Consider the following 25,741-nt stretch of genomic DNA (forward strand, 5'->3'; position numbering starts at 1 on the left):
GGACACCGAACACAACTCCCAGCTGAAGTGAGAGACGTCAGGGCGAACAGGAAGAGGTGCTGATGTTTTAGTGACTGATGTTGCACTTTCTGATCATTACTGTGTTCACTGTGAAATGACCATCCCTGCTAGTATTAGCAAAGGAGAAGCAGAGGTGATAAGAAAGCTCAGGTTAAAGCTCAGAAAAGAGAGTGTCGACAAACTCCAGGTACATTATGACGATGATGATGAAGATAGTCTTCACATCTATAACCAATAATTGAAAAGGGCAAGGCAGTCTTTTTTCTCTGAGATTATCAAAAATAACACCAACAGTGCTCTCCTGTCCGTCCTGAACTGCTGTCCAACAAGTCATGCAATGACTTTGCAGCTTTTTTTACAGATAAAAGACAAACAGTATGTGGCTCCTTCCCAGGCAACTTGGTTATGTCACCGGTTCCTCCTCAGTCTTCATCTCGTAGACGCACATCTCTGACAGAAACAGTTCAGACCTGCTGTCTTGATGTGTTGCCTACAAGTTAGTTGAAAGATGTTTTAATTGTGTTGCTCCAGATGTATTAAAGATAGTAAATATTTTTCTTCTATCAGGACAATTTCCCAAGGCTCTGAAAACTGCAGGGATCAAGCCTCTTTTGAAAAAGTCTAAACTGGATGCTTCATTAATGTTCTGTCGTCCATGTCATCTTATTGTGAAATTCCCTCTTATTTTGACGTCTTTTTCGTCCCTTGTCTGTGTGCACTTTACTTTTCCCCTCTGTGATTACCCAACCCGCTTCACCTGTGTCATGTTCATCACAGCTGTTCGTCGTCTCCCTAATTCCTCAGTGTATATAACCACTCCCTCTTCCTTTGTCTGTGTGAGTTTGTCTTTCTCTGTCACCACTTCCCTGTTTGTGGATTTCCTGTCAGTGGATTATTTTTGTGCTCTTTGTGGATCGTAGTTTGTTTACCTTTTACAGACTGTTGTCGCCTAATTGAGGATCTGTGTTGTTTTTTTGTGCTCGTTTTAAATAAACTTTTTTACTTACCACCATTCTACATTTGGGCCCAGTCCTGTTTGTGATATTGAGAGAGTTGTTATCAACAAATTCACTGTTTCATGACCCAAAACAGTCTTTTCAATGCTCTCCAGTCAGGTTTTTGACCACACCACAGCACTGAAACTGCACTTATCAAGGTGTTAAATGACATGCGTCTTAATACTGATGAATCAAAAACTTCAGTGTTGGTACTACTGGATCTCAGTGCTGCATTCATCACAGTTGATCACATCATGTTGCTAAATTGGCTCAAATCTTACTTAGAAGAGCGTGACTTCTTTGTACGCTGATGATATGCACCTCTATTTTACATTGTCACCACATGACTACAGTCCATTACGGTCGCTGAGTGAGTGTATCCAACAAGTTAATCAGTGGATGGGCCAGAAATTTCTCCAGCTCAATGGGATGACGCAATGACACTAAAAACCACAGATCAAGCCAGAAATCTTGGTGTAGTTACGGACTCAGACCATCACACCTATCAGCCTATTGTCATCTCAAAAACATTGCACAAATTAAAGGATTTCTGTCTAAACAATAAATGGAAAAACTTGTTCATACATTAATTCTTCGTAGGTTAGATTATTGTAATGTCTTTGGCACATCCAGACCCCTCAGGTCATCAGGGACAGGTTTACTCAGCGTCCCCAGGGTCAGACCCAAACAGGGTTGAAAACATCATAGTTTACTGCAGCTTTCTGATATTGCCAATTTTAACACTTTAACTTCCACATCTGCTTGTTTAATGATGTTTAATGATTTTACATTTCATTTTTTAGTAATTTTAAGTTAACAGATGCTTTGTCTGTTCAGTGTTTCTATGAGTTAAAGGAGGACTGATTAGATGAAATGGGAAGAACAGGTAAAAGAGACTCGAGCTGAGTGGGAGTGTAAGCCCTGTGACTTATTTCATTTTCACATCGATGACAAATAACGGAGGGCAAACACAGAGCAGATGAAAAATTATTTGTCTGTTTGATTTAATTTTTTTTTTATGTTTTAAATTGTTTTTATTTCTATAATTGATTTTTGATTTATTCAGCAACAGTATTAGTGACGACTTTGCACTATTCATCTTATTAGCTGTGACATTGATGTAAGTACTCCAGGAGAAGGCACCAAAAGACATGTTTCCACAGATAAACATAATAACAACAGCAACTGGATGTGTTTGCGGAGAAGCGTCTACATGTATTAGAAGTTCCTTGGCAACAAGAACTCCTGGATGTTGCCAGAAAAGAGCAGAAATATTGCAGATAGACATCATTTACTTGATATCATGCAGCTTTACATTTCTGAACCTAAATTTTTAATATGTCAACAAATGTGTGAGTATGATTGTGCTTTAACTGCTTGTGGTGCTTTTCAGGAAAGGAGGGTGAAGATTGCTGCCTGTGAATGTGGTTGGGTTTTGGTTAGGGCTCAGAAAAAATCATGTTTTTTCCTCACAGTGCAACACAGTCTCCGGAAAATGACATTGCAACACAACAAAAGTGCATTCCCAAGTGCCTTAAGTAAGAGGCATTTTTATTTATCTGTCTAGAGACATGCAGGAATGAGGAAGTTAGGATGATAATATGTTGACATGCCGATGTGTCCTTGGACAAGACACTTAACCCCACATTAACCCAGATGGCTGTGCTGGCAGCGTGTGAATGGTTATGATTGGTGGTGGTATTTATTTCACTGACAGTGATTGATCCACAGTGGTTTTCCTGAAGTTGCATCATATTCTAGTTTGTTTGTGGTTAACATGTTACTCTGACCACCACCTTAATTCTGACCAAATTAAAAATTTTAAAAAGTACTTTTACAAAGTGAGACTTTCTCCACCAAATGATAACACAATTCCCTCACCAGGGAATTCCTGCTCTTCTAAAATCCCTCCCTAACTGCCTCCATTAGGCCCCGAGGTATTGCAGCTGTAATCGAGGCTTTATTGCGATTCCTTTATGGCACGAGGTCAACCAACAGAGGTCAACTGCAATCTGGCTACAAGCCTCACTTTCAAAGGCAAGACACACAGCGTTTCTGCGCGTGACAGCGGGGTCACGCCCCAAGCATTCACCCACCAAGTTCATTAGCTTAATATCTGTGGGCATCTGTTTAACAGGCAGGCTGTAAGTGCATGTCATGTAATCAGAGTCCCTCTGGGAAATCATCTCAAACAGTCACAGAGCCACTCCATCATTACTGTAAATACAATGGGAAGATACACAGTTGATAGAATGTCTTCTTGTATTTCATTTTAGACATTTAGTTGGTGCTCTCAGCTCAGGTTTTTAAGACCAATGAGAGGGCCGTGTCTCCATTCAAACCGTTTTAGTCTTAAATGTCAGTGAAATAACATCCAGAGACCACTCACACAAACGCAACTAATCCCCTCGTAATCCTGCAGTTATTCGTCACACATATACAAGCAAATGTATTCTTACCTCCAAAGTGGTTGGTTTTTGGCTCTTTCTCTCAATAGTTCTTTTTTGAGCAACAGATTTGGATGAAATGATGGGGATGTGGCGTAAGGTACAATAAAAACACTCAATTTTGTTCTTAGTCAAATGTGGAATTCAGGTTTGTGCCCAGGTGTCATTCTAGATTTACCTGTTTTGTTTGTGTTTGTTTGTTGTTTTGTTTTTCAGTGGATTTTAATGTGCATATTTTTTTGCACAAGTGATAGATTTTGGTAGTATGAGGTACTAAGTTTTGTCTTTTTGTAAACCACCCACAACCCTGCGACAAAATCATTCATTTTTCATTACATGAGTCATTGACACACTGCTCCTTAAGTCAGTAAGTTCCAAAGTGTAATTTTGTGACTTTGTCATTAGGAAACCTTTGTTCAGATTTACCTACAGTAAGTGACATAAACCAGCAGCTTTTGTGTCTTCGCAGGCTAAAACAGATGATTTTCTCAATTGGATTTAGCATGGAAGAATTCACATACATTTAAAAGATTGAGGTGAGGAGATTCAAAATATGAATTGGCCAGGCCTTTTGTGATGTGTAATCGGTCTCTTAGACCAAAACATTCATTGTTCCCTGAAAGTAAATCCTAGTAGTGTACAGAAAAAATATGAAATTGCACAACTTTTCACATGCACTTATTTCAATTTGATTGAATTTTCCAGTAAAGTTCACAGATTATTTCTCAGTCTTGTCTTTGTTCATGCAGTGGAACTCACAGCTGCAAGAATGTTCTGGAAATTGAAGAGCACCGCTGCATCTTTGGTTTCATTGAAACATAGCACAACGGCAGCTTGGGTTGGATCATCAGTGGCTACAGAGATGACAGGGAAACATGACTGTCTGCTGGGACTCATAGTGGAGGACTTGGTTTATATTGACAAGGAAAACTATGGTTGAGCCCAAAGACCATTCACAGCTGGTGGAGTTTACGTGCCAACCTTTACTATGTACGAAGATGGTAAATACAAGCAGCAGAAACAGAAATCAACACGTATCCTCCACACAGCTGCCAATCTCTTCAACACAACATCTGCAAATGAGGGTATCCAAATTGTTTCTGTGCAAACTAAGCTTCCATATAACACCAACATCAGGACAGCGAGAGTGGTGATGCACTTCTGTGGTCAAACTAGAGGCCAAAGAGTTCAAAGGAAAGACAGTTGAGACAGTCTGAAATCTTTGGTGGACAGTAAAAAAGCAGAAACATCAGAAATGAAAATCACTTCATTGCAATTCCAGGTGCCTGTAAATCTCCATAGACAGAGTGCAGGTGTTAAATCCATTATCCCCATGAAGAGCTGGATAGAAAAGAGGAAAAGAAATGCAGCTTGGCATCTTTGACATTTGGCAATAAGACAATCCAATGTTTAAGCCATAAATGTTGGAATGTGAAGCAGATTTGAATGCACTGCTGCACAGCGCACACTTGGATTCCTTCCATTTCATGTTCACTTGAACTGCTAATAAACAAAACTGCAATATGGAATACAGTGTTGCATGTTTTATTTTGTCTTATGGGACACACAATGTGTTAAAACACCAGGAACAATTAGATGATTTTATCTTCCTTCAGATCACCAGGCTTCTTTTCTATTTTTTTCTGCTGATGTGACTCACGTCTGAATCTTTTCTGGGGCTGTGTAGACACATAAATCCAATTGTCAACTGGCTATATACACTGTCTCTTCCTGGTTTTCAATAAGCCAGGAAAGCTGTCAGCCAACGATGCAGAGATGTTCTACAGTTGTTGTCTGCAGAAGTGTTCAAGAGTATTTAGAAACAAATTATAGAATTTAGTAGAGGCTGTGCAGCAGTGTTCCACTTTTGTCCCCTCACGTTGCTTACATTTAAACACCCTTTTTGTTTTAGCGGATTTTGAATCCTTCTGGGCTTATTACTACAAAATCTACTAAAAGTCAATCTAAATAATTGACTTTTGTGGTAATTTTGTGGTAATTTGTGGTGAATGAAAAATGAGTCAGTGCATTTGTATGTATTTTTATGAGCATATGCACTGCAGTCATACAGATGAAGCTCAGACAGATTTTTTATCAGACTGGAATAACTGACAAATTATTAACAATTAATAATTAACAATAATTAATGAAGCCATAATAAATTGAAATGAAAACCGATGACTGTACCAGCAGCTTGTGAATGGGTATGAAAGTTGTGAAAAAAGTGTAGTGTGAAGCCGTTTTGAGAGGACATCAAGAATAAATAATAAATAAATAATTAAATATATTAAATATTAAGATACTTAAATATTTAACAATAGTGTGTCATTTGTTTGTCTTATGCTAACACTGTTCCTTGGTCTTGAAGTATCTGTGATCACGGATACTGGTTTAACAAAAACCATGGCTTCCTCTTTTTCCTCCTCTGCCTCTAAATTTTCTGCAGGCTAATTGCTACCAATCTTGGGCAGAGGACATCTTAATTCTGGAGCCAGCTCACGGGGCGTATGGGGTTAGTATATTTAGCCATGTTTCCACCGAGTGGAACATTTTGCTTTGGTACAGTATGGTACGTATTTATTTGTATTTCCATTAGGAATATCACCAAATTATTATTTGGCACCCTTCTCTTGTTGTACAAGAATAATTCCATGGAAGTCAAGGCAAACACCTGCAGTCTATTCTTATAGACAAACAGCCACAAACCGAGCAGGAAAAACAGCTGCTGGACGTCTCCTCCATTGTTGTCTGATGAGTCGCGTTCAATGTTGTCATTCATTGTCAGCGCACCAGTACGACATCACGCTACGTGGCCATCAGGCACGGCTCACACACCGCCTACCAAGTAAAGGTACTGTTCTCTGACCCAGAGGGTTTTACCATTCCAAACCATACCATGGTGGAAACACAGCATATGTTCCCTCTGCATCATTGTAGTAGGTAGTGGTATTGTACCTTTAATGTTAAGTGCTACCTAAGATTAGAGTCTGCTTTGTTCAGTTAACACATTTTTAACAATATAATATAATAGAGTATATATATTTTACAATTTGGGTCAATAGTTTTCTTTTCTTCTCCTCCCTCAGTGCTATGTCCCTGAGAAGTAATGCTTTGGTTTGTTGGTGACTTCTTGACATTCTTGGCCACTCGACGCAGTTTCTCTGAGTATTTTTGCTGACTGTGTCTGTCGCTTTATATTCACAGTTGACCATCATCTAATGGTTTCTCTCAGCATCTCTCAGCATCTCTCAGCGTCCATGTCACAATGAAAAAGTCTCAAACTGGTTTCTCAAACATTACAGTGAGTTCAGTGACCTCCACAGTCACACATGTGAATCCAGGAGAAAAAGTTTGGGATGTGATAAAACAGGAGATTTAATTGATGCTATGAAGTGAGGGTATTTGAGAGCAAAGTAAGGACTTACATGATGTAGGTCACTGTGTGACCTCATAAATCCCACAATCCCAATTCTTTATCTTGCATTTGACAGACTGTTTTCATCTGGAAACTGAAGTTAAAGTGTCCCTAAAGTAATAAAAGGAATATCTCTTGTGACTTTGTCTCCCCAAAGGAAAATGTGATACTCACCAGCTTACCAAATTTGAAAATTAAGTTTAAAAATCATATCAAATTCAGCAGCATTCTACTTTGTGTCCTTGGGAGGCACTGAAAACACACACTAACATACACACACACACACACACACACACACACACACACACTGGTTTGTTGTGCTGAACTCGGGGGCAAAGTGGGTAAACTTCACTTTTTCGTCAGTGTTTGTAAAGAATGCAAATGTTATCACTCCAGTATCAAACTTCCTGTTCAATCAATCTATCTATCTATTTGTTTATTTACCAGAATTAAGCTCGGCCTCTGATGCTTTTCACAGACAGACTGCACAGTTTGTGAGAGATCCAAAGCAATTCCCCAGAGGAAATGAGTGTTTTTGCAGGCTTTAGAGCTTCAAAAGTAAGTCGCTGGTAAGAGAGAAACTGGAAAGTGGCTTGTTGATCCATTTACCATTTTCAGGACATCATATCGTCTGTCTGGGGTAAATGAAGAGACAATGGCTTGTGGAGATTTGTCTTGTGTGCCTTGTTTGCTTTTCTTCTTCTTCTCAGGACTCACCACAGTGACAGGGCTGAGCCTCGCTCCTCCAGCAAGTCTGTCTACCGCAGCACAGGAAGTGAGTGTTTTCTGTGGGGATGCATGGAATGCAATGCGGAACAGTACAAACCCCAACTTAAAAAGCACTCTCACCAGGACAACCCGTGAAGGAATTCAGGAAGCATCGGTAAAGCAAGTTTGCTCCAGGAGGAGGGTGAGAAGAAGGCAACACCACCCCCAGCTCAGCCAGGAAGGAATGCACCCTTTCACAAGTTGAATTAAGGGCATGTCTGGCATGGAGATAATAGCGGACCAAATCACAGTTTCCCAGATTCTGAGGCTGGCCGTGGGTGAGGGAGAGCTGGAACTGGAGCAGCTCATGTTATTTTAATTCTTTACAACGAGAAAACATCTGTGTCCAAAATACACTTCAGTCACTACATTTACATGATATTAGAAAAAAACAAAATCATTGTGTTCGTCTGACTTAAACCATTGCATGTACTATTGCCATCTGTTTGACCCAGGAATTATAGAAGAAGCAGGAGGAAACAACAGTGAGAAAAGCAGAAGTATTTTTGAATCTGAATTTATGCTCCATCAGCTTAAAGAATGAAATGTTTTGTAGTAGTAAGTAGATAGTGCTCAACTAGCACTATCTACTGAGAGATGGGGGACAAAAAGGGGGGAGAGAAAGGGAAAGAGGGAGGGAAGGTGAGGACAGAAGAGAGAGAATAGAAACAGCTATAGAACAGTTGTATTAAGTTTTGTCAGGGTTGTTCTAAATCGGTCATGCTTATTTTTATAATATTACAATATAATTTATACAAGTGAGCATGCAACAAAAATGTACTGAGATCAACTGGATCTGGATCCAACACCCCAGGATCACAGGTACCTACAGAATGAGGACAGAGACTGTAACGGGTCGGGAGAGGACCCAAATACAGCACACGTAGGCAGACAGACAGTCGGTAATGACTTTTATTTTTCACCTTTTCAAAAGACAGTTCAAAGACAGCACAATTGTGTAAACTTGCTTTGTTCGTGTAGTAGTATAGATAGTCGGAAATGGATCTGAGGCTGAGCTGGTCCATCACAACAAGCTGACAGAAGACAGGCGGGGAGCAGGCACAATCTGTAGTCAGGGGCTTCAGGTTAGGGTTAACCCTAACCTGAAGGCTGGGTCGATCACTGGAACAGAAACAGAGCGGGCAGGTCGGGGACAGGTAGGGTCGATACCGGGGAATCAGTCCAAAAAACACCAGAGAGACTAGTACGAACGACATGGTGTCAAATTTTTGACGAAATGTCGGCCTTTTTTTTTCAAAGCATTAGCGTGGAGGGTGGAAAATATTCTACACTCTACTACTTAATTTAAGGCTAAAAACATGGCTGTTATGTCCAATAGTGACCATCAAAGCAGTGAAACAACAAATAAACCAATCAAAAAGAGATCAATCACGCTGATCTAATCACAAACAAAGACAGTAAAATAGGTGATAGAGATGCGTGGATGAGCTATAATGTCATCTACTAAATATCAATAATCCAACAATTAATTCCTGCAACCGTCAGCCCCCCGATCATCATTAATTGTAGTAGCAGTCTGCTAAACATAACATGTTGTTATGGAACACAGCAGCTGCACAGATCCTCTAGGTTAACCCATTTCTGCCTCATTTAATATCTAGTCAATATGTTAACCTATGTATTATTCATTTATTTATTTATTTATTTATTTCAACCACAACCCACCCGCTCCGAGGATTATGGATGTGCGCAGGTAACCGCCAACCGTACATCTCTGACAGGTGAACTTATCTAACCATTTACTTTTGTTCAAGAACACAAGCATGTTCATGTGTTTGGGACTGTTTCACCAGTGTGGAATTATAGAGGGCAACTTTCCACAAAGCAGGATACATGAAATCTCATGAGTACTGTTTCGTGACATGCTTGAAAAAATGTGACTCAACCCCTTAAACTCTTGTCCTGCTAAGGTCTATTTGTTCTGTCAGTGCTGAAGTGCCTGCACAGCCTGGGAAAACGAAGCCACGTCTGCATATCTGTGGTTTTGTAAGCAGTCAGCTCACACATGGCCCTGTAGGTCCCTCGTCTGGAAAGACTATAGGTGCACAGCAATCTTTGTGGCTCATCCCAGACTAAATTGGCTTGTTTTTCAATGTGTGTACAAACTGTGGCAATGAGGCTGCAGTCAGTGACGTGGAGCTTTTACCACTGAGGTCATGTTGACTATTGAAATCATGAGCTCATTTTGATCTGTTCTCCTGTTTTCTATTCATAGTTTGACTCGAGAAGCTTGTTACTTTAAATCGCATGACACCACATGGAGGGACACTTCACAATTACCTCCCTCATTACCAGGGAATTTTGCTTCTCCTATAAACAGACACAGAGTCTAATTACAGTATGATACTTTTTCTTTTTCCACTGTTCTGCTGGTTTTTGTGCCACATAAACATTTTCCGATTTTCCTTTTGAAAGTTAGCAAACAAATGAATGTTGGTTGGAAAGCAATTTCACATTTGGAAAAGGCAAATCCTCTCTGCTGGATCACATTCTGCCATTACATTTTTTCTGCAAACCACAGATGCTTGAGAGCTCATGTTTCTGAAAAACACAATTATAAACTATGACACCAATATTCAATATATTGTGACAACAGCAAATGTGTGCATATTATAAGCTTTCCGACTATATTACTACCCTTGTTTTTAACTGCAATTTTGTTACACATATGAATCAGTAAATCAGCCAAAACTTGATTCTATGGATGCTTCATTTATTAATTGTTAAGTGAAAGGCTGGAAAATATGTATTTGGTGACACAAATTAAAATCTCCCTGCAAGAATAACAGATATATCTACTGCTTTTGTATGTGTGAGTTTCAAATATTAATATGCTTAAATTATGCACACTAACTCAGTTAAAGCAAGAAACAGGCAACACACCACCCTAAGAGAGAAGGAGGCATTCTCTTGGCAGTTATACACAAAAGTTATCTTTACCGAGGAGTAAAAGATGCATTTGATGAAGACACCACTGGGGCTTCATCTGTAGTTCGGTTTTTAGGGAAATAAAAGCATCTGTTAGAGTTTTGGAAAAAAAATCCCCCTCATTTCTTCAAAACACTGCAGAATGTTTTCCGATGTTTGGTCTCAAACTTTGGTCTGCAGCTTGAATTTCGGCCCAAATACTTGAAACCTAAAACTTTAACGTTAATCCAAGGGGAGAGTTATGAAAGAGTATCTACATCCTTTCAATGAAGTAGTATAAGGGATATTTGAAGGCCACTGTCATTTCCTGACATGCTTGGGAAAGGCAGGGGTGAGCAAAAGAGTCATGACGATGGACGAATAATCTGTTAAATACTAACCCCAACAGTTTCAGAATGTTGCTATAGGTCCTATGAAACCATTTTCAGAAGGAAACAAATAAGATTTAAACATTGTATCATGTTCACAATCTACAAATGTAATGTCTCCCATGGTTTGCACAAAATTAGGAGACCAAGCTGGAAAACATGAAGCTTATCACACAAACTGTCACAACAGGCACATTAAAAGCTGTTTTAGTGAAATAAAAAATACTAAATGTCAAAGTTGTTTGAGAAACATCATCACAACTTTTAGAGTTGGAAGTAAACAAACAGGAAGTCCAAGTTTCTCTCTCTCTCTCTCTCTGTATTCAACATGAGGAAACGTTCCATCAGTTCATTCTAAATGCTGAGAAAATGCAGCGCCACATCGGCAGCATGAGGTGCACCAGGAGCAGTGGCGGACATTTCCTGCACACTCAGCAAGTCTTTGCTCGGGCCTATTAAAAACTTCTGGTGCATATCTGCTTCACATCAGGATGTGGGGATGTAATTACGGTAACCAAGTAAAGGACGGGGAGCAGCAGAGGATCACCACAGCTTTTTCTTTTTCCACTGCCACCCGCTCTGTGCCAGCATGGGACTGCTGGGTTGCTAGTTTTGCATCATCTTATGTTCCCCCAGCTTTTCACTGTGTATCTTAAAAGATATATACACAACCTCATGCTCCTGGCGTAATTTAATCCCATTTCCTATGAGTGACTTTGCCAAATATGTTTTGGCAGGAAAAATAATTAAAACCTGGGTTGCACTTTTTTGTTCCAAGTCCACACAGACATTGCTGTGGAGGAATCTGGTTGAATGGTTTGGCGTCCACAGTTCTGACACCAGAGACCAAACACATGTCCATGCATGACTGGATGTACCACCAAAGTCTAGGCAGTGATAAATTGTCCCAACCAAACAAATCTTGTTGCCAGAACTCAACACACAGTTGTGTGGTCCATGCAGACCAGGCTGAAAGTTTTATGATGTTAAAAAGAGCGAGAATGAGGCCATCGGGGTCCTGACATCGTCTTCTTTTTGAAGGGTCATCACAATATCTTCTCCAAAAACAAAGAAACAACATGAATGTCCATATTACGTCACAGGAAATGAGGTTTGGAATTAAACTTTGACTGTTGCCGCAAATATTTGACCTGTTTGTTAAAGGTTTATTCAATGAGGAATAACTATGTTATAAATCTGTTTGTATTTGTATAATTGCTTTAAAATAAATAAAGCCTTAGTCCATCCATCAATCCATTATCTGTAGCTACTGCTTATCGTAAGGTATGTATGCAGGAGATGCAGTGTCCACCCTGTAGGCTGGACAGAACCTTGTGGACATTGTAACATGGTAAATGGTCAGTATTTAAAAAGTGATTTTCCAGGCATGATGACCACTCAAAGCACCATTCACCCTTTCACACACACTCTAAATGCAGTGGATCTACTGTCACCCATCTATCACACCCATCCACATGCTTACATTGTAATGTCTCGCCAAGTTTGTTAGGTTACTCACTCATGTTTTATTTTCATATGCACTTCCTGTTTTATTTTGTATTCACCTTTCCCGCTCGTTTCAGAGCCTGACCTCCTTCCCACTGTGATTGTCTGCCCCGCCCCTGATTGTATTCACCTGTTACCACTTCCATCATGCTTAAATAGTCCTGGTCTTCCCTTGTCATGTCACCAGTTTGTTTTGTCTCGTTCAAGAAGTTACTCTGTCAAGTTGTTCATGATTCCCTGCTTTAGTTTAATCGAATCAAAGTTGTTTGATCCTCCTGAAGAGCGCCTTGTGTTCATGTTTACTGAATCCTCCTAGTGAGCATTTTGTGTTAATGTTTTTTGATCCTCCATGAGAGCGTTTTTTGTTATATCCTTATTAAGTAAACTTTTGTTAAACTTTACGCTGTCAAGACGACCCACTCAACCACTGTCAAGGCCACCCCATATTTTTAGTTCATGAAGTGATATGATAAAAAATATATATATTTTCAAAAAAAGCATGTTTGTTAAAGCAGGATGGAAATAAAAGTGGTTTATTGTTGAATCAAAGTCAAGTTCAGGTCAGAAAAGTTCAGTGTTAATCTGTGTTCCATTTATGGCACTCGCTGGGAGTGGGGGAAAAATCGAGGAGGGCAAAATAAGCTTAAGGTCTAGAACACTTTAGGCTTCACATAGAAAAAAAAAACTTTCACACCTGAATAAAAGTAAAACTAATAAACCCTAATGATACTTTCTACATATTTTAATTGGTGACATCCTCTTCACCTCCAACCACAAACCTAACTTGATCGTCAGGGAGGATCTTTCTCTCACACTCTGGTGTGCTGACCTGTGACATCATGATGCAACTCTCCCCCCTGACCTCCCAGGTTTCAGCCTGTATTCACAGTACAATGTGACTGTCAACACTCATTCCCCCGAAGGGTCACATAATCAACGCCGTCATCACCAAGCAACGTCATTAGTAACAGCTCACTGAGCATCTATGGCCAACACAACATGGCCGTTGCTGCTGCCCCTGCTGCTGCTGCTGCTGCCCCTGCTGCTGCTGCTGCTGCTGCTGCCTCCCCATGACCTCTGCAAACACTAGACCCAGAGAGAGAACATGGCCATCAGCGATGGCAGACTTCACCCCATTCACACAACAAGCCACCAAAAACAAGTTTCAGCCTCAGTTAACTCGACCTCCTTGCTTCTGTGGCAAAAATAAAGTAGCAAGCTAGCTCACTTAAAAGATTGTCTTCTTTGTGTAGGTATGGCTGATGCTACAAGTCCCCAGTGTGGGGGTTTCTCAAGGTTCAATACTGGGACCAATCCTTTACTTACTTTGTTGTGAAACTGCAAATATTTTCAGAACACCCCAAACTTCCTTACAACATATAAAAAATAGACATAAACAAAGATAGATTTAGTGCAATTAAACACAGAAAAAAATTAAACCAGTTTAGACTTTCAAGTCCTGTTTCCAGCAGCTCAGAAATATCTCTAAAATGAAACCACCTAAGGTCAAGATACTGTAATTCATGCCAAACAATCATCAACTCCAGATTGTGCTACTGTATTTGCTACTTACTGGTATCAGTACAACAAAAGTGTTTCTATATTTTGACTGCTTACCTATTGCTTAATGGATTGATTTTGTGATTTTATTGCTTATTTTTAAAGCCTTGGAAGGCCTTGCCACTAGTTATTAAACAGAACTTGTTTTTTATTTAAATCGTCAAACAAAGAAAATACTAACACATAAAAGAAATTCCAAAGCATTAACGTGAAGGAGAAGAAAGAAGAAGAATCTTCTAATGTAAATAGAACGCACCACTAGACTGTAACAAAAAGGTGAAAATGGTGTTTATGGTGAGGTCTCCTCGAACAGTGTTTCTGAGCCCTGGTCCTGGGGACTCAGGACCTAAAACAAGCAGGGCAGTGAGTCCCCAGGACCAGGGCTCAGAAACACTGTCCTAGACTGTGGAACAAACTGCCTGACAAAATCCTGCAGGTTATACTGCTGTTTGTGAATGACTCACACATTTACAAATACTTGAGTTGTTTTACACTACAGTTTCTCCATTCACCCATTCACACGCCACAACATGGGGTTGAGTGTCTTGCTCCAGGACACATAAAGACGAGCAGAACCAGGAATTGTACTCTCAGCCGTTGAGTTGAAAGACTACACACATACCAGTGAGCTACCATGGCTCAAGCTGAAAGCCTCACTTTTTTTAATACTTGTACTTCTAACTTAAGAACATTTTATATCAGAAAATGACGTTTGATACATAAGTACAGTAAATGTCATATACTTTAAGACTTTTACTTAACTAATATCATACTAAGTGACTTCAACTTCTACTTTTACATTTACTCAAGTATCCCATGTAGGTACTTTAACAACACTGGTAAACAGCAAGTACATTTTCTGTTGTGGTCTAATGGTTTACAGGGATGCTCTTTGGTGGATATACCACAAAGCCAACATAGATTCTACCTGAACGTGTAGAACCAGTCATTGTAAAGGTTTTGAGCCATAAGTCCTCTGATTTCCATTTCTAGTTTGATCAATAGTGTTTGGGCAGGCTCAGGTTAACCCCATGGAAATGATCCATGATAAGAGCAATAGGCATAACAGGAAATGGCTGTTAGTGGAGATAAACTATTCATTCTGAATAAATATGCAAAAAGGAGGCAGATTTTTTCCCATTAAGATAATTTGGTCTCTCATCCTCCTCTTCCTCACATATACTTCACACACTGGTATAGTGGGATTAGATTACGATGGAGAGAGAGAGAGATATAAGTTAACTCTAATTATTATTATTAGTATAATTTTTTGGCTCCAGTCAAACTGCGATAATGTGTCCATATAAACACTGCTAGGACACATACCACAGTTTGAGAACCATGGGTATTGCCAAAAGGCTCAAAGACTGACACTGGTAAATGGTTTGTATTTATATTGGGCTTTTTGAAGTGTAAAGCTGCTTTACACTACAGTTTTGCCGTTCAGCCATTCACACCCGCTCCACTAACACTTTCATACAGCACATCTATGTGCAGCACACTTCCTATCACTCGTCTTTCATACCCATTCACACGCTGCCAGCACAGCCATCAGGAGTAACGTGGGGTTAAGTGTCTTGCCCAAGGACACATCGACATGTAGACTAGCGGAGCCGGGAATCAAACCCACAGTTGAAAGACGAATCGCTCTAGCACTGATCTACCGTCGCTCCCAAATGACAAGGTGAAAATGAAAGTAAAAATGGTCATAGCACAGAATCGCAACAGTCAAGAACCAATCAGTACGCAAATGTAGGTAACTGCATGATCATTTTCAGACTAAAACACAGTCATCGAGTATAAAACTAAAACAAGACAGTGCCGTATTTTAAAATGTCTTCATTGTAGACCCTACAAAACTACAGGGTAGTGTGGACAGCGGCCATAACTGTGACAGATGTGATGCCTCTTAAAATGAAAACTTAGTAGCATGAATGGTTTTTATGCAGATAAACAACATATAAGCATGACATTTTCTGAGCTGCAGGCTGAAGTATTGAAACTGCAGCTTTAAAATGAGAATCAAAATTGAATCAGTGTAGTGAAATCTGTTGTGCTGGGGGCTTTGTGGTGAGGATTTAGCCTCAGCTGACACACTGTTCACACAGTAGTGATGGAGCAAGCTGGTATGGAACTTGGAACTCCCTTTTCTTTGTGCTCAAACTTTATATCACATTCAGGACTGTGATTTATCCCCTTGTTAGAGTACAAGCCTTAAGCTAAAGCCATCAGTTAGAGCTCAATTAATCAATGTGGCCACTAACGGTGGAGCCTGGAACTCGTTAGAATGAATAAGCAATCCCATATGTTTTCCTGTGTGTAAATGAGTCCGAACATGTGCTGGTTTGCAGTCGCTGCTCTGTGTTGAACTTGAATATACTTTCATTTTGAGATTATATGACTGTGATTACTGCAATAAATGATTAATTTAAGCATGTAATTAAAAAGATCCATCAAACCAAAACTTGAAATCATATAGCAGTTAACAGCTGAATAGGCTATAGTTGATTTTCTGGATGTTGTTGGTTTGTTCACAGCTTTATTGTGATTATTGTTATTTGCTCATAGACATTTTCACTACAATAGCATCTTCAAATGCCTTCTATAAACATAGTTTCTCCTGAGTCTTTGTGATATTATGAATTTACTGTATCTCATAGTAACTGAGATGGGTGTGAAAAGAGAGAGAGGAATGTGTGGCATGTTATTGTATAGAATACAATTATTGTGAATAATTTGCAACAATTCTTTTGGGGGAATTGTTGTAAAAGTGGACATCCCTTTAGTGCTGGATGGGCTTCTATGGTTGTTGCTGGCTCAGGCTGTTTTCACAAAGGGGCTCTCTCTGCTGGTCAGGTATATAAAGGAAGGGCCTCCAACAGTTAGACAAGCAGTTCAGCTCCAACAGTATCATCATCAGCAGCAGCAGCAGCAGCATCAGCAGCAGCATCACTGAACCTGGCAAAGATGACTTCCAGCAGCATGAACATGATGGGCAGAATCACCTTCTACGAGGAGAGGAACTTCCAGGGTCGCTCCTACGAGTGCATGAGCGACTGCGCTGACATGTCCTCATACCTGAGCCGCTGCCACTCCTGCAGGGTGGAGAGGGGCTGCTTCATGGTCTACGACCGCACCAACTACATGGGGAACCAGTACTTCATGAGGAGGGGCGAGTACGCCGACTACATGAGCATGATGGGCATGAGCGACTGCATCAGGTCCTGCCGCATGATCCCCATGCACAGAGGCTCCTTCAGGATGAGGATGTATGAGAGGGAGAACTTCCAGGGCCAGATGCACGAGCTGACGGACGACTGCGACAACATCATGGACCGCTACCGCATGTCCAACTTCATGTCCTGCAACGTGATGGATGGCCACTGGCTGATGTACGAGCAGCCCAGCTACAGAGGAAGAATGATGTACATGAGGCCTGGAGAGTACAGGAACTTCATGAACATGGGCTCCAGCAACATGAGGTTCATGAGCATGAGGCGCATCTCTGACTCCTTCTACTAGACGACAACTCCAACACCACAAGTTGCCACATAAGAAAATACTAATAAAGTCTACTTTCTTATAAAATATGGTGTTGTGAAATTGCTTTTCTCAATTTTCTCCTCTCCTGATATGTTGATTTGACTCCTCCTATTATTGCTAGTAAGTGTATCATCATTATTACCTCACGTCCAATAATCTTCACAGGCAAATTAAAAAAAGGGTATAAACCCCGAAAGTCACATGTCGAGTCGAGCCAAGTGGTGCTAGAACTGTGTAATGGACAGTTCTATTATACGATATACGATATGACAGCACACACACACACACACACAACCACAGGGACACTTTGACATCACTGGCAGTGAGTGGCATTAGTAAAGATGCTTCATTCCTGTGCTGCTTGGGAGTGAAATACAGTCATGTATTAAAACATTTCATAAGAATACTGAACGTGAAATTACAATTATTTTCATGAAGATTAACTTGAAAGTATTTCCATACTGAGATCATATGACTGTGTGATTACTGCAGTCAATGATTAATTTAATCATGGTATTAAAAAGATCCATGAATCATATAGCAGTTAACAGCACTTCAGTGGTCCAAAGTTCATGAACATGAAGCTCCAGTATTTTCTCCTTACTGGCCCTGAGAGCATAAAATACAGTTTGACATATAACATTAGTTTTTGTTTGAGAAAACAAACCTGAAGTTGCTTCAACCAAATGAAGAAATATGACATGTAATGGACATGGACAGGAATGGGCTTCCAGTTGTGGAAAATTTGGTTTCATTGTGATTCTGAAAGTACACAAATGTCCATTTAAGAGGAAGTGCTTTCATTGCATTTAACTTCCCGTTCTGTACTATGTGATGCTTGGTGAAGACACTCAGAGACGACACACAATAACAAAAGTATTCAGCTCTGCTTCCTTTTTTAGCTTCATAAAGACACATGTCTGCAGACAGACATGAACATGAGCAGGTCCTCTCTGCTTCATGTTCATCACGTAGAAGAATTCAAAGTTTCTTGGAACTAGCCCTCCCGGGTTTGTAGCTTGAAGCGCAGCAGCCAGACGTCTGGAGGTGCTGCAGGTCTGCAGCTATCTGCTGCGAGTCGGGTAGTAATTACTCAGCATGATAGATGATCACGACGTGCCCTGTTAACGCCGCTGCACAGTTGATCCTGAGAGCACTTCTTATCAGTGTTCAGTTAATCAGTAAACTAATCTTGTATCAACAGCTGTGCTGCTCCACATTTTTGGCTCATGCTCTAACACAGTTTGGCTTTAGGGTATTATTTTCATTTCAGGCCGTTTCCCTTACTTTTTTTTTTAATTCTATGAATTGCAGGGATGAATGGTAAAATAGCACAGAGAATATAGAGTTGATTCAATGATTAACTTTATAATAGTTTGTTTGTGACACTGATAATTTACTCATAATTTGTTATTGGAGAGTTATAGATTACCCACCAACGTTAATGATAAGTTAATCATTAGGTAATGGTTGGTTATTGGAACTGATGATTAACCAATCATTAGTTAATTGCTTAGTTATAAAGGGCTTGCTCATCAAATGCTATAAGTAGGTTATCAGAAGTGAATTCTTTCTTAACCCTTAGAACACAGAGAATTTGGGCTGCGTTTTTCCATTACTATGTTAAAGCGTACAGTTTATACAGAGGCTGTAAGAATGTGCACTGTAGTGTCTTATTACTATATACTTTTTTAAAGCACAACCTTGGCAATCTGATGAAACTGCGGTATATAAACACACTCAAACATACTCAAACACACTCAAACATACTGAAACTGTTTAAAATCTGATTGAATTTGTGAAATACGTCACAGTTCAAACTTCACTTAGAAAAAGAAAAGCAATCTAATTCTGTGACTGCTGTGCAATTATTGCTACTTTATATCACTACCAAAAATGCAATATAAAATGAATCATAACTTTGACTCAACACAACACATAAGAAGACAAACAAAACATATGTTTTAAAGCCTGAATATGTGACCTATAAACCCCAGGATGTCCACATATTATTTCCAGAGCAATTTACCATGGTTGCACCTGTGGCACAGATCCATGCCACGTGAGCACTAAGGGTTAATCGTGAAGTAGTCCTAAATGTTGTGTACTATGTGTAAAACTGATTTACTGTGAAAGAACTACAACAAAAGTGCTATTAACGGTAAAAGTACCAGTGTTTGCATGGTGGCAGCCATCTTGGAATCATACATTTGGGTTGTGTGTGGTTGTACTGCGTTTCAGAGTTAATCGTCTGAGGTCAGAGAGCGTTTCCTCTTCAGGAACGCCGCCGGACCTTGGAAAATCCGAGTTCAGACTACAAATAGAATGCAGCATTATTAGGAGGTTTTTCAACTATTGTGTCATTGCAGTCTCCTATCCATAGTTAATAGGTTGCTCACAAATTTGGACTTTGGTACAGGAGAGTGACCAAAACAACACAAACTTGACTTTCCAGTCAAAAAAGCCTGTTCAACAGCAAGATAAATGAGAAAAAATGATGTTAGGATAGTGTAGACTTAACTTGGTGTAAGAGAGCCTTTTGCTTTTCCTTTCCTTCTGTGTGAGATCAGTTGACAATGGGAGGAGCATCTACAGGAGCTGGTGGCATCTGGCTTGAGCGTGCAAGAAGCACGACACTCACCAATTCAATCATCGTTTCTCCCTATTGTATTTTCACATCATTTCACTAGAATAGTCGTAGGATATTATACTACGAGCAGGTATAGGACAAACTCTGATGAATCTGCAGACTGACGTTTGTGGAGTGTTGAGCACATGTCAAATCCTTTCATTCATGCACACTTTATTGTGGTAGAATTTACAAAGTCCCTTACTCTGTTTTTATCAAAGACTATAAATCTATCGTCAACAACCATTTTTCGCAATTGTCACCAAACTTGCTACAGGTCATCGCTCATATTACCATTGCTGCATGTATCTGTGACATACATTATACTGTAATATACCAAGGTTTTAGTTAAGGAACACTCCCTAAAGCAAAAACTTGGAAAGGAATTCCTCTGCTCATCAGTCTCCTCCACACCATTTACTTTGTATGGACAAACACCACAAGAGAATACGAGCCCTGTGTGCTGACATGTGCTGTTTACTCAACCTGGAACAGCAGCCACAGATGCCATAACTCACTTTAACTACCATGTTGAGTTTAATGGAGTGGCCACACATCAAACTGTTGTTTGCAGCATGGTAACATTCAGTGTTATGGCTCTGTCAGCTGGCTGCAAACACACAGCAAAGCCACTTACAGTAGCTTTATGGGCCTCAGGGAGTCTTTATCTTTAGTGAAGAAAAAAAACAACAACATAATGAGCCTTGTTTGCTGGATGTCCTGCATGACTGAAGGTGTAAACACTTTCATCTTCTCTGCTGTCACGGCTGGAGAAAACAGAAACAAAACCCAGTGGTTTGCTGAGTGAAGCAACACTGGGAGCAACAAGAAGTGAAAGTGATAAGCGTCAGTGTTTACATGAAACTGGAGCCTGTTTCAGTCACCAAACACCACTTCTGTGTTTTTCACACTTGTCTTGATATTCACTTTAGCTTCTGGCTGATTTTAGGGTTTTAATATAAATATGTTATAATTAAACACCTTTAAGAATTATTATTTTTTTACCATTCTAATATGAGTGAGATTTAACATCTGCTGAGGAAGCTCATGTGATATGACTAAGCGCTACAGAACCTCATTTACTTGTTGTGAAATGATCTTGCAGTAATTTAGTATCAATGGATTGTTGATTACATTATTACAAAATGCAGTCAATGGAAACGTTTTTGTTTTTAATCAGTATGGGACCCGCAGAGGGTCCTGACACATATTCAAGATCCACTTATTGAACAAGTCATTAGATGGACTGACATGTCACCTTTGTTCTCCAGATTTAGAGTCAACAAATAAGAGATATTTTCAAAACCATGAAAATAGTTAGCACAATACAATACAACATTATAGCACAAGTGTAGCAACCTGGGAAATAGATTGTGAAAATCTTCATCTCTGCCAGGAGTTTTCCAAAATATGCATTTTCAAACAGTTTGTGTGCGTATAAAAGGAAAATGCACAGAAAAGGCTATATTTTCATACCTGTGGGCTGGACCTTAAACATCACATTAGTGTACTTTACTTAATGTATTTAATAATTATTCTAATCCACACAACCCTGCTGCATCATATTTTACTTTTACCCTCAATTACCACTGTGGCATTTGTAACAGATTTAAATTATTCTAATTCAAAACAACTATATATTATTGTGCATATATTTGTAATTAAATTACATGTGAAAACTACCACTTAATGAAGAAAAATCCATAACAAATGAAAAGTCTTGTCACATCAGTCACAGTCAGACGTGAGGCTGAGTATCATGTCAGTGAGAGCAAACTGTTACGAATAAAATGACTTTGTAAGACTATGCAATACAATTACATTATACTAACAAAAGTAATGGATGATCTGGCAAAGTGTCAACAAAAAAAACACATTCTAAAACAGTTTTGTGCTGTACAGTCATGTAAGCCTTTGCTTATATGATGTTACAAAAGGTGCTATTGTTCCCCGTTAACCCTTTCAAAAAGGTATTGATTGTATATGAAGTGAAACCGCCTGTCTAAGGTCTTTTGGGGGAATTGTTGTAAAAGTGGACATCCCTTTAGTGCTGGATGGGCTTCTATGGTTGTTGCTGGCTCAGGCTGTTTTCACAAAGGGGCTCTCTCTGCTGGTCAGGTATAAAAAGGAAGGGTTTCCAACAGGTAGACAAGCAGTTCAGCTCCAACAGTATCATCAGCAGCAGCAGCAGCATCAGCAGCATCAGCAGCATCACTGAACCTGGCAAAGATGACTTCCAGCAGCATGAACATGATGGGCAGAATCACCTTCTACGAGGAGAGGAACTTCCAGGGTCGCTCCTACGAGTGCATGAGCGACTGCGCTGACATGTCCTCCTACCTGAGCCGCTGCCACTCCTGCAGGGTGGAGAGGGGCTGCTTCATGGTCTACGACCGCACCAACTACATGGGGAACCAGTACTTCATGAGGAGGGGCGAGTACGCCGACTACATGAGCATGATGGGCATGAGCGACTGCATCAGGTCCTGCCGCATGATCCCCATGCACAGAGGCTCCTTCAGGATGAGGATGTATGAGAGGGAGAACTTCCAGGGCCAGATGCACGAGCTGACGGACGACTGCGACAACATCATGGACCGCTACCGCATGTCCAACTTCATGTCCTGCAACGTGATGGATGGCCACTGGCTGATGTACGAGCAGCCCAGCTACAGAGGAAGAATGATGTACATGAGGCCTGGAGAGTACAGGAACTTCATGAACATGGGCTCCAGCAACATGAGGTTCATGAGCATGAGGCGCATCTCTGACTCCTTCTACTAGACGACAACTCCAACACCACAAGTTGCCACATAAGAAAATACTAATAAAGTCTACTTTCTTATAAAATTTGGTGTTGTGAAATTGCTTTTCTCAATTTTCTCCTCTCCAAATATGTTGATTTGACTCCTCCTATTATTGCTAGTAAGTGTATCATCATTATTACCTCACGTCCAATAATCTTCACAGGCAAATTAAAAAAAGGGTATAAACCCCGAAAGTCACATGTCGAGTTGAGCCAGGTGGTGCTAGAACTGTGTAATGGAAAAGCCTCATTATATTTTTACATTATATTATTACTCATATGTTGACTCAGAGGACAGCGGCAGGGACGACGTCCACAGACTGCAGAAGGAAGCAAAGGTGTTTCTGCAGAGCAGGAAGTAGAAGCCCACTTCCTGTTTGTGTTTCAGGTTTTTGGTGTTTTTTGGATTTTGATTTTTAAAGTGTCATATTAGCTTTGGTAATTACAACCATTTCCTTGCTATAGGTTAGGAACAAAAAGCATATATTTTAAAGCCTTGCTGATGCTAGACTGGATCTCAATCTCATGATAATGACACAGAGCAACGTCCTCATAAGACTGTAAAACACGATTTCCCAAACATTTTATGTGTGGAGCCACTTTTTCAAGATGATAAACGATCATGACACAAATTCACCTTCTAAACTGCGACGAGAACATAAATATAGTGACTATTTTTACAACCATTTCTTACATTATCTGAATAGATAATGTAACCAGACATTTCCAAGAGACATATGTTTGATCATGTTATGCATTTTAATTTAACATGTCATGCTTAACTTTTAAATGTAAACAAACGTCCGCTACATTCAAACCATTGTCAGATGAGTTCACACAATGTTGCTTTGGGCCGATCAGCTCCACCCAACTCTCTCTGTTTCTCACAATAGCAGCGTTTAGTTTTCGTCTCGCCCCACAATAATCCTGCGCTACACAAAGGGTGACACATCACCACTGTTGGTGTCGAGGTGGATGTACAATGGCTATATAGCGTAAAGCGAGTCAGCTGCATGCAGTTGGACTATGGCTGAAAACGCCAAGAAGCAGCCATGAAAAGTTTTAGAAAATAAAGCTGGACGATCAGTGGGACGTTCCAATCTTATTTTTATCACGGTAATGTCAGCTTCTCACTCAGTTGTAAACATAGTATTGTTCCATTTTTAAACGTTGACATGTTGCTACAGTGTTTGTGGGCGCCAAGTACTAGGTAGAGCATTGCTATCGACTGGACTTGCTAACAATTGCTAGCCCGAGATATGTTCGCATGTCTGACTTTACAACTGGAATGCAGTGAACTCAGGCGATATATCTCCCAGTTCCGACTTCTGAGTTGTGATGTAAATGGAACGCAGCATTAAAATATGATGTGGTAAAGTGTGATGATTATGCGAGACTTTCTTCATCCAATGTGATAGCGGATGGTTAGTGTGACCTGGGGCAGAGGTTGTTTCTCTCGTAAATGTAAACAGTCCTTAATTACACAGCACTTTTCCAGTAATGATGACCCCTCAAAGTGCTTTACATTACAGTTTTACTGTTCACAGTTCACACACATACTCATAGAGTGCTTTTTCTGTCACATATGTGTCACAGCCATTCACATGCTCCTGGAACAGCCACACGAAGCAAGTGTCTTGCACAGGCATGTAAATAAATGAAGCCAGTGATCGAACTGCTGACCCTCAGGTTGGAAACTGATCTGCTGTACCACTAGTCCAAAGCTGCCCTGAAAGCAGCAAACATTTGTATATGTGTGTGGGAAGTGAGTGGCTTACTAACTTCACTTTCACAAATTTTCACAAAACTTCACAAATTGTGAGAAAAAAGCAGCCAATCCTAAGATTTCCCAGACTTCAGCAGATGTAGGTTTTATTAGAGGAGCCATTTGTTAAGTGATTGCTTTAATTGCTTATTTCTTATTCTGAGGTCCTTTCATGAAGGGAACATAAGGCATGTAAAAAATTGTCTAAATCTAAAGCGGGCTGATAACAGAGCCCAGTGCTAGTGTTTAGTTGGTGCAGGTGTGACACCTTCAAGCAGAGGATAGATGCATTTATCACAAACACATTTTAAAACATCAACCCTGTGTCTCCTGTGTGTCTGGTGTTTTGTAGAGCGATTACAAAACGAGAAAGGAGAAGGGTGGAATATCCCTCTTTACATTACATGTTACATTACATTACATGTCATTTAGAGGACGCTTTTATCCAAAGTGACTTACAAGGGAATTGAGTACAACCTGCCAGGTTCACCCTCTTCTTGAAAAGAAGCAGCCAAATACCTCCTCACGTTCACTATGCACCACTGAAGGCCGTGATGATGCCACTGTGGATGCAACACTCAGCCCTAAAACTCTATTTATTCCTCTCTCACACAAGTAATCTCCAAAAGTCTCACTTTTCTCTTTGAAGTATAAAGAGAAGCAATAACTTGTGTTTATGTTCTTGGTGAATCATTTAGTTGTTTAAACCATTAAATGTCAGAAAATGGTCTATGGTTTTGTCCTCACACCAAAGATGCTCAGTTTGCTTTCTTAGACGAACAAACGTAAGAAGAATTTGTTTAAAAAGTTAAATAATTGATTATCAAAATAGTTGAAAATTATGTGCAAGAGTGGGCGGGAAAATAGGGAAAAAAAAATTCTATTTTGAAGATTTCAAAAATCCCTTTCTCCCCCAAAATCTGTGATAGTTTTTCTATCTTGATGAACAGAAACAGCTAAAACTAG

General features: G+C 39.9%; 2 protein-coding genes across 2 annotated transcripts; both read left to right on the forward strand.

Moving 5' to 3' along the window:
- The first annotated feature begins 16,903 nt into the window (after positions 1 to 16,903).
- Positions 16,904 to 17,620, forward strand: LOC122762294 (gamma-crystallin M2-like). Its single transcript, XM_044017492.1, has one exon. It carries the CDS (start codon positions 17,000 to 17,002, stop codon positions 17,552 to 17,554), a length of 555 nt encoding a protein of 184 aa, XP_043873427.1. The 5' UTR covers positions 16,904 to 16,999; the 3' UTR covers positions 17,555 to 17,620.
- A 4,726-nt stretch (positions 17,621 to 22,346) lies between these two features.
- LOC122762295 (gamma-crystallin M2-like) lies at positions 22,347 to 23,054 on the forward strand. Its single transcript, XM_044017493.1, has one exon. The coding sequence runs from the start codon at positions 22,434 to 22,436 to the stop codon at positions 22,986 to 22,988; it is 555 nt and encodes a 184-aa protein (XP_043873428.1). The 5' UTR covers positions 22,347 to 22,433; the 3' UTR covers positions 22,989 to 23,054.
- Positions 23,055 to 25,741: the final 2,687 nt, after the last annotated feature.

The sequence above is a fragment of the Solea senegalensis genome, unplaced genomic scaffold, assembly GCF_019176455.1.
Source record: "Solea senegalensis isolate Sse05_10M unplaced genomic scaffold, IFAPA_SoseM_1 scf7180000015481, whole genome shotgun sequence".
NCBI lineage: Eukaryota > Metazoa > Chordata > Actinopteri > Pleuronectiformes > Soleidae > Solea > Solea senegalensis.